This window comes from Alnus glutinosa, chromosome 5 (assembly GCF_958979055.1).
Source record: "Alnus glutinosa chromosome 5, dhAlnGlut1.1, whole genome shotgun sequence".
Taxonomy (NCBI): domain Eukaryota; kingdom Viridiplantae; phylum Streptophyta; class Magnoliopsida; order Fagales; family Betulaceae; genus Alnus; species Alnus glutinosa.
The window spans coordinates 24,719,606-24,730,280 of NC_084890.1; the positions used below are offsets into that span (position 1 = coordinate 24,719,606).

At 33.6% G+C, this 10,675-nt stretch overlaps 1 protein-coding gene across 1 annotated transcript; it reads right to left on the bottom strand.

Annotated features, from left to right (window-relative positions):
- Positions 1–2,507: 2,507 nt before the first annotated feature.
- Positions 2,508–4,286, bottom strand: LOC133869137 (tyrosine decarboxylase-like). The gene has a single exon (XM_062306099.1). The coding sequence runs from the start codon at positions 4,284–4,286 to the stop codon at positions 2,742–2,744; it is 1,545 nt and encodes a 514-aa protein (XP_062162083.1). The 3' UTR covers positions 2,508–2,741.
- Between the last annotated feature and the right edge of the window lie 6,389 nt (positions 4,287–10,675).

The window sequence follows — 10,675 nt, forward strand, 5'->3', positions numbered from 1 at the left end:
GGTGAGACCCTAAAACAAACCATAGCAAAATATCCAGGGACCACGATTTCAAGCCACTCTAGAGGGGCTTCAAAGACAGTGATGACAAGTGATGGGAAAGGGCCTCCAGAGACGGCAATAGCTAGTGACAGGTAAGGGCCGCTAAAGTCATGAGTTGGGACCACGTACATATCACAAGTTATTTCATTTCTACGTACCAAATAACAGAAAAGATGTTCCATAGAAATAATTATTACTTTTATGTGTACCAAACATGTCTTTAGTTCTATTGGGACCACGGTCACAAGACATTTCAATTTTTTTTTTAGGAAGGTTTCATTTTTTTTTTTTTAAAAAAAAAAAAAAAAAAACCAAAAAATATAATGCTATACTTTACATTCATTTTATCATATTCATCTCATACCGCTGAGTGACATGAGTTGAATAGAGGTTAAAAAAACTATTTTTGTAGGTGACTATTCAAGTTTCAACTCACACCTTGTCGCAATGTGTGTGCGGTATGTGAAAATTAGGTGTACGTCATAGATGAATTTGGGGAGGACTTTTGTGTGTGGGGGCCTAGCTAGCTATAGAAATGCTACACGTATTGAAACTTTTACAAAGAGAGCCTTATTAAGATAATGTAGAGATTATTCATTAGTATTTGTAGCATTTTTTTTTATTAATTATTTTGATCATCTCCAATGAATAAGCTACACATCAATTAGTAAAATTCTTTTTATAAAAGTTTAAGTACATGTAACATTTCTCAGTTAGTTAGCTTCTATTCTCGTATGGTAAACCGTGTGTACTATGTTCTTGAGAGAGGATGTGCTTGTGTGGTTAGAGGACATTTTCAATCGTCCTTTTAGGTCCCCCTTCCCTGCCAGCATTGGTAACCCCCCCTCCCTGCTCGGCCACTAGACGTTGTCCTGGCCAATAATAAGACGTGGAAGAACAGAGCCTTACTGTAAATCATATATAGAGACATATATGGGTACCATGTACGTATGGTTATAAATTAAGCATATATATATATATATATATATATATATATATATATATATATATATATTATATATAGATGACAGAGACAGAAAAATTGATGTAACAAAATGCATACGCACGTGTTATTTGTTATATGACCTATAAATATACCTGTTAAAATTCTTGACCTTGCATCATTTTTTTAATTAGCGTTTCTATATTTAAAAAGTGTCAATTTAAGATATTTATATTTTAATTTTTTTTAATTCTAATCTTGCATTAAAATTTTCTGTTAAATTCTATCAAAATTTCTAAAATACACTTTTTTTTAAAATAAAAAAAAATTATAAAAATTTTCAAAGATTGAAGCATATATAGTCATTTTTGCAAAAGAATATAAAGATTGAAATGACGCCGTTTTGAAGTTTTGGTGCGGAATTTTTACACCATAGGGCTTTTTTTATTTTTTTTATTTTTATTTATTTATTATTATATATTTTGTATAGCTGCGTGCATGCCAAATTTCATTAAGAGAAATTTTGGCTCGGCCGCTGTAGAAGGAAGAAAAAAGAAATTCAGTCACATTATAATTAACCAAACTTTAAAAAAAAAAAAAAAAAATATTCACATATCCCTTTCAAATTATCACTTAATTAACAATGTTTCCCTAATCTACCAAAAAATTGTCAATGTCCCCCAATGCCAGGGAAAAAAATAAAAATCACCCTAAAATTTTTTCAATAAGTCAAAAGTATTCTTATAAATTCGAAAAAAAAAAACTAAAAACTAAAAATTATGCAAGAATTCCACTTTGGTGGGTCTTTACAATATCCGTAGCCACATTTGCAAAATGCAGATATCACTTTTAGATATATGCATCTGCATATTGTTTTTACTAACCACGGTTGTCAATTAGGTAGTAATTTGAGGGTATATGTTAGGGGTGTTCATGTGGATATTCGCGTGGTTATTTGCGATGTTCACATTCGGAAAATGCGGATATCATTTTAGATATCCAGATCCGCATCCGTATCTTTTTTTACTATCAGTATTTGCACGGTTATTATTCGATATCCGCGAATAGATAATGAGCCTATTTTAGCCGCTTTTAAATATAATTTTGACCCATTTTTTCTCTTTTAGGCTTCTTTTGAAAAAATAATGCAACACAAAAAAATATGTAGAACTGAAAAAAGAAAGAAAAAAGGAAAAAAAAATGTTGGATACAATCTCAAAACATTCATGTAATCAATGCTAACAAGAAACACCCTTACATATGTTTTTTTATTTTTATTTTTTTATCCACAATTTAATGAACATAAAAATCAAGCCAACAAACATTAAAAAAAGAAAAAAAGAAGAAAAAAGAAGAAGCATAAATTACAAATCCAATATAAAAAACATAAATTATCTAAATATTACACATTCATAAGTGGAATATATATATATATATATGCTGGTGCGGGTAACCACTATCTCCAAGTGCGTGCGGATAGTGATTTTTGCCATCCGTATCTATCTATTAGGTGGACAAATGCATGCCGTTAATATCCCACCGCATTTACACCCTTAATAATGAAAACTGAAAAAAAAGAAAAAAAACTGAATAGAAGGAGGCCAGCTACAATACTCCGAAAACACCGAACTAGCAAATACATTAATTCAACCACACATGCAGCACGTACATGCAGCTACAAAACAAAACAACCCACTACTCATTTCCTTCTTTCAATGGTCTGTCAAATGTTGTCCGGCATGATAACAGAAGCTTAGTTTTAGTTGGTGCTTAGTATGGCAGTTGCATGGTCCTGCACCACTTTCCAAGCCATGATAACGTGTCGTTCCTCTACAAGAGTCGCGCCGACGGCAAACCGTATAACGTACAAATTCCCAACCATTGCATGCGTCATGTAAACTCGGCCTGACATGTTAATCGACTCCAATAACTTCTGGTTAACCTCATTTGAACTTTCTTCTTCTACGTCCACCTTCTTCTTCTCATCAACATTACCATTTTCGTGCGTTGCCTTTGGCTTACCCATTGCTATTGGCGACACCCTAAAACAAACCATAGCAAAATATCTAGGGGCCACGATTTCAAACCTCTTGTCCATTGCTACAAGCCCTTCAAAAAGCTTGGCCATTTCAACATGACTTCTAATGAAGTTCCTAAGGTTAGCCACGCCATAGCTTCTGAGCACAAACCAGAGTTTCAAGGCCCGGAATCTTCGGCTTAGGGCTATCTGCCAGTCTTTATAATCCACCACTTGCTTTGAATCGGTGGCTTTATTCCTCAAGAACTCAGGGTTGGTTGAGAGTGATTTTACCAAGGCACTCGGATCTTTTACCCAGAGGCAGCAACAATCTAAAGTGGTTAAGAACCATTTATGTGCATTGAGACTAAATGAGTTCGCACCCTCAACACCATCCATGAAATGCCGGAACTCCGGACAAATGCATGCATTTCCAGCATAAGCAGCATCCACGTGGACCCATATGCCATAACCTTTTGCCACGTTGCATAACGACCCCAGTGGATCAACGGCAGTTGTGGAAGTAGTCCCCACAGTGGCGCAGAGAAACAATGGGACCAACCCTGCTTTAATGTCTTTGCAAATTTCGGATTGTAGTGAGTCTGGTGAGAGCGCAAATGATGTTGACTTTGTGGTTTTGATGGCTCTAAAATTATTCGGGTGGATTCCAGCTATTTGTGCCGCTTTTTGGAGTGCACTATGCGTTTGGTCGGACCCATAAACCACCAGCTTTCCCACGCTGTCTCTCCCGATTCGGCATAGCATTTGATCCCTCGCAGCGACGAGTGTGCACAAAATGGCCTCACAAGTGGTCCCTTGTAGCACACCCCCGCCATTGCCAGAGAAAAGGAAGGACTTGGGCAGCTTGAGCATCTCTCCAAGCCAATCCACGACTATTGTCTCCAGTTCAGTCGCGGCTGGAGATGAAATCCAGTTGAATCCGACCACATTGAATCCGGCACTAAGCATCTCGCCTAGAAACCCTGCAATACTACTAGAACATGGGAAGTAGGCGAAGTAGTTTGGGCTTTGCCAATGTGTTATACCAGGAATTATATGCTCCTGCACGTCTTGGAGGATGGTTTCGATGGGCTCTGGATTATATGGGGTGGACTCCGGCAAGCGTTTCCGGAGATATCCTGGTTCCACTTGGCTTTGAACAGGGTATTTCTCAATATTCACATAGTAATCAGCTAGGAAGTCTATCATCATGTGCCCTTGCCTCCTGAACTCCTCAGGGTTTAGTGGATTGTTCTTAAAGATAGAAAAGAAATTTAGGCTAGCCATATTCGGCAAAGAGAAAAGAAATGGTTCTAGCTTCACAACGGAGAGTATAGTACGTAGTGTGGGAAAGAAACTAGAAATTATGGAGTAAGTATTGGCTGGTTGATGAGATATTTATGTTGAATCTTTTGTACGGTTCTTGTTAAGATATTTATGTAAAAAAATCTATTTTTTTAGTTGGCTATTCAAGTTTCAACTCACACCATGTCGCAATGTGTGTGCGGTATGAGAAAATTAGGTGTACGTCCTAGATGTGTGATGAGGAGGACTTTTGTCTGTGGGGTCCTAGCTAGCCGTATAACATGGACAGTGCATGGTGTTATTATAAATCATATATAGAGTCAGTGCCACATGATTTTTTTTTTTTTTTATAAGAGTGCCACATGCATTGAGTTGCTGGAAGAAAAATGGGTACCATGTACGTATGGTTATAAATTAAGCATATATATATATATATATATATATATATATATATATATATATATATATATAGATGACAGAGATAGAAAAATTGATGTAACAAAATGTGTACGCACGTGTTATTTGTTATATGACCTATAAGTATTTCTGTTAAAGTTCTTAATCTTTCATTATTTTTGTAATTAAAATTTTTATATTTAAAAAGTATTAATTTAAAATATTCATACTTCAATTTTTTTTAATTTTAAGTATTCGTTAAAATTTTCTTTTAAATTCTATCAAAAATTTTAAACTACTAATTTTTTTTTTTAAAATTTTTTAAAGATTCAAGTATAATCATTTTTACTAAAGAATGTAAAGACAAAAGTGAATGTTGAAATGACGCTGTTTTGAAGTTTTGGTGCGAAATTTTCACACCATAGGGCTTTTTCTTTTTTTGGAGGGGGGGGGGGGTGTTGGGGGTTTGTCCATTATAGCATAGCTGCCGGCCTGCCCGCATGCCAAATTTCATTAAGAGAAAAATTGTGGATCGGCCGCTGTAGAAGGAAGAAAAAAGAAATTCAGTCTCATTATAATTAACCATTTTTTAATTTTTTTTTTTAAAAAAATCACATATCCCTTTCAAATTATCACTTAATTTACAATGTTTCTTTAATCTACCAAAAAATTATCAATGTCCCCCAATGCCAGGAAGAAAAATAAAAATCACCCTAAATTTTTTTCAATAAGTCAAAAGTATTCTTATAAATTCAAAAAAAAAAAAAAAAACTAAAAATTATGCAAGAATTCTGCTTTGGTGGGTCTTTACAATATCCGTAACCACATTTGCGAAATGCAGATATCACTTTTAGATATATAGATCTACATAATGTTTTTACTAACCACGGTTGTCAATTAAGTAGTAATTTGAGGGTATATGTTAGGGGTGTACATGTGGATATTCGCATGGTTATTTGCGATATCTGCATCCGAAAAAATGCGGATATCACTTTTGGATATCCAGATCCGCATCCGTATCTTTTTTTACTATCAGTATCTGCATAGTTATTGCGGTTATTATTCGCTATCCGCAAATAGGTAATGGGGGTGATTATAAAACAATTTGTATTATCGTTATCTCCCCATGCATGACCCATGATGACGGCGAGGCACCAGAGAGGGCGATGGACGGTTAGGGCCGGCTCAATATATTTTGAGGTTTAAGGTGAGAATTTTAAACGAAGCTTTTTTATATTTAAATATTAAATAATATAATTTATTTTAATTTTTGTATTATATTTTAATCTAAAAATTATTCTTATCTCCTTTAAGATTCAATGTTATATTGCTCATAGCTAATCTATATAATTTTTTTTCTTTGAGTTTCAATTAATGTTTTATTCTTCTCTTTTTTAAATTTTTTTATATATCCAAATGCATATTTCTAACAAACTAAAACAATATTTTTAAATAAAAGAAACATGATCTATGATAAAAAAAAAATTATAATAAAAGAATAATAGAACCTGATTTATTGAAGACCTTTTAGCTTTCCCATTATAAAAAGATCATCTAATATATTCTTTCAATCTATGACTACAAAACATCAAAGTTGAACTCTCAGCAGTCCGCACAAAAAAGAATAAAGAAAAAAAAAAATTTTGCAGCTCCGATTATCCATTATAGTGCTGGTTGTTTTTGTAGAGTTATGACTTGTATTTCAACAAGTCTTTTCCCTGGGCCCCACTCTCTTCATTGGCTTCCTTGTATTCCATATCCTTTTAGTGAGTAATTCTAATAGTATATTAAGTGTCCATAAAAAAATGAGGTAGCTTTTAAAATCACAATTTGATCAATCACATGCTCAATGGTGATTTTAAAAGTCACCTCATTTTTTTATGGACACTTGATGGACACTTGATGAACAAGTAGAATTACTCGTCATTCACTGTTGATTTGAGAAGCTTATTGTGGAAGCTTTGTGAAGAAAAAGAAAAGAAAAGAAAAAGGCCGTGTGGAAGTGAGAAGCTTCTGGAAAGTGAAAAAAGAAAAGAAAAAAAAGTGAGGATAAAAAAGGTTTTGTTGAAAAGCTGAAGCAGCTTCGGTCCTTAAAAGGAAGGGTGCGATAGATGACACATTTTTGGGTCCACTTTGTTGTGTGCGAGAAACACATTCTTCAGACAAGAAGAAGAGAAACCCGAGCAACAGTGAATGACGAGTAATTCTGAATGTACATTAAGTGTCCATCAAGTGTGCATAAAAAATGAGTTGCCTTTTTAAAATTATCATTGGGCGTGCGATTGATCAAATGGTAATTTTAAAAGCCATCTCATTTTTTTTATGAACACTTAATGAACATTTAGAATTACTCGTGAATGACAACACTCTTTGGGAGAGAGATAAATCCTTTTTTTTATTCTATGTAGGAGTTTTAGAGTCTCCTAATAAGAGAAAAAATGCACTGTTTTTTTATTGGTATTGATTGTTGTGTTATTGAGCCTTTAACTATTTATTTATTTTATTGAAGTTAAAGAGTCTCCATAGAAAAGATCATAATTTTTTATTTTTTTAAAAACCATTTCAGATTAAGATTAGGCTTTTTTTTTTTTTTAAAAAAAAAAACAAAAACAAAAATGTATTTTGTAATTAAATAAAAGTAATATATATATATATATATAAAAGAGGCTATTCAACTCACCCCATGTCACAATGTGTATGTGTGGTATAAGAAAATTAGGTGTACGTAGAAGTGGGATGGTGAGGACTTTTTCAAACGTCCTTTTAGGCTCCCCTTCCCTATGGCTGAAAAAACACGTGCATGTTGCCTTTCTTTTTCAAGATTCTTGGTAGCCCCTCTCTATATTTAACATGGATGGTGCTGCTATTATAAACCATATATTTATAGACAAGTGCCACATTGAATTACTGGAAGAAAAATGGTACCATGTGTACGTATGGTTATAAAGCCAGAGACAGAAAAATTGATGTAACAAAATGTGTGCGTGTTATTTTTTATATGGCAAATAACAAAATGTACACATGTTAGCAGTTAAAACTTACATTGGCCGATGTTAATACTGTGCAAAATAATAATGAATAATATAAAATTAAAAAGAGAGATAGTAAAAAAAAATTAAGACATTTACGTGGTTTGACAATGTACCTACATCTACAGGAATTCAACCATTTTAACAATGATTTAAGGTTACAATATCACATATTAATAATAAAATCCTACTGTACGGATATATATAGAAAATCCTAAAATATCTTGTACTGTCACGATACTCCATCAACTGGTAACTATATACTGGTATGTATTCTCGTATTACTTTCCATGCTCAAAAGAATATGAGCTACGAGTAATGGTATTTATCACCATTGTGTCATCCTAAAATTGATGTGACTTTTAAAATTATATTTGAATCAAATAAATTTAAAAGTAATTTACCATAAATTCAATAGTAATTTAATTAAGAGCCACATTAATTTTAGAAAAATATAAAAAAGAAAATATAAAAATAACAAATAGCATTATTATTATTCCAACAAAAACAATTTATACCTAGCCGGAGGAAGTCTGAGAACAAATAACAAGTATGAGGTGAAGCTTGTGGTCCTGCACGTCAAAGTTACGTACGTAAGGGCTATTATGTCAGACAGTAAATAACACAGTAATGCGTGGCAGTAGCCAATAGGACATGCAGAGAATTTAATGCACCGTTTGGTTGCATTTAGGTAAAGAGAAATCACGTGCACACTACTACAAGAAATCCGTACGTCCATTATCAAAACTTTCAGAAATGATTTGTGGGGACCTTTTTATCCGTCTTTCAACTGGTATTTTTAATTAAAAATAATTTTTTAATCAAAAAATAATTTTTGATGCGATAATTAAAGTTATTTTTTTTGATAAAAAAAATTATTTTTTCATGAAAAGGGGCGGGTGGGAACGGTTTCCCGTCCCATGTGAATCACACCTCCAAAACTTTATAAGGTTCCACGCCATAGAATCCGTACCTTTTTATCCACACCCGCAAAATGCATATATCACTTTTAGATATCCACATTTGTATCATTTTTTTACTATTCGTATTCGCGAGGTTATTGCGGTTACTCAGTGCGGTTAATATCCGCTATCAACAAATAGGTAATAAGCCTATTTTAAATGCTTTTAAAAATAATTTTGATCAATTTTTAGTCTTTTGCGCTTGTTTTGAAAATATAATGTAACACCAAAAATATGTAGAATTAAGGAAAAAAAAAAAGAGAAAAGAATGATTGATACGACCTCAAAATATTTCTATAATCAATGCTCACAAGAAACACCCTTATATATGTTTTAATTTTTTTATTTTTTTTATCAACGATTCAATGAGCATAACAATAAAGCAAGTAAACATAAATTACAAATTCAACATTTAAAAAAATAACATTACAAATTCATAACATAAAAAACCATAAGGGGTAATTACCTTTTCCTCCCATGAACTACCAGTCATTGTCAATATACCTCCATGAACTGACACTTCGATCAAAATAAAGCATCCAACTACCAACGTTACATAATTTGCCTCATTTCGTCAGTCAGACCTGTTATGTTGGATGGTTAACGAGTCACGTGCCGTTCTAGTTATTATTATTTTTTTTTTTCTCTTTTACCCTCGTCTTTGTTGTTAGTTCATGGGGACATGTTGGAAGAAGGTGGTAGTTCATGGGGAAAAAAGTAATTACCCCATTTTTTGGCCAATATATCTTAGCATGCACGTACCAAAGTTGGATCATGGATGGTTAATCAAGTTGAGGTGTTGATCATTTCATAAACAAAACACTGCTCTTCTTTGCACATGGCATGTACGAATCAAAATTGGCCATATTATACGTACAAAGCGAAAGGGGTACATACGTACCAAATAGGGCCTCACATTTTTTTTATTTTTTTTTGTCACAGCCTCACGTTTCAATAATTAGGTTAAAAAAAATATTACAGACGTTGAAGAAGGGTTGAAGGTTGAAGACGAATAGGGATTTTTGTTTTGTCTTCAAAACGCACCGTTTAACTAAGGATCTGCTGCGTTCCCCACGACTTTCAACTTTCACGTCTCAAGGTGATCTTCATGACCAACTTTGAGTCCCCTGCTAAATGACAAAAGGGAGCAATGAGGACGGGTTTGAACTCGACCCAGTCTTCCCAACCAAGTGCACTGACGATTCATGAAATCCAATGCTTACGATGGTCATTGGTTTTATCAGCCACAGAAAGTTGGACATCAAAGAGTTTCTAGTCTTCATGACTCCCTTTGGAAGAGAACAAGCTGCCAGAATGTGAACAGGGATAGAAGATAATACATGTTTAACAAGTATAAATCTTCCTGCGGGTGTGAGTAAATATTAGAAGCTTATACAATATAAGCTTAAACACAAACTATCTTGCAGTGGGTTGTTCCCTACGCTGCAGTGGGTTGTTTGTGTTCTTTAATATTAATAAAGATTAGAAGCTTATATAATATAAGCTTAAACACAAACAACGTTGCAATGGGTTGTTCCGTTTATTCCCCTACATTGCAGTCAATCGTTTGTCGTTCGTGTTCTTTAATATAATTTGCAATGGGTCTTTGGTCTACCACATATATGAAGCCTAATATAATTTACAGTGGCCGGTATCCTTGGTCTACCAAATATATTATTTGTTTTTAATTTGTTTATATATATTTGGTAGACCAAGGATACCAGCCACTGCAAATTATATATATATATACTCTTTGAGGTGACTATATAGCTCATATGAGCAAAAGCAATGATTACTTCATCTGAGGATCGGAATATGGAAGATATTCGTTATATATATTGTACTCTTTCAGACACACACAAGGGGTGGCGAGCTACAATCCTCTGAAAACACCAAACTAGCAAATACAATTCAACCACACAAAACGTACAACTAGAAAACAAAATAGCCCACTTCTCATTTCCCTCTTTAACTGGTCTTAGTT

What these genes read in the sequence shown, in the direction of transcription:
- LOC133869137 (XM_062306099.1), bottom strand. Translation starts at nt 4,286, where the DNA reads ATGGCTAGCCTAAATTTCTTTTCTATCTTTAAGAACAATCCACTAAAC.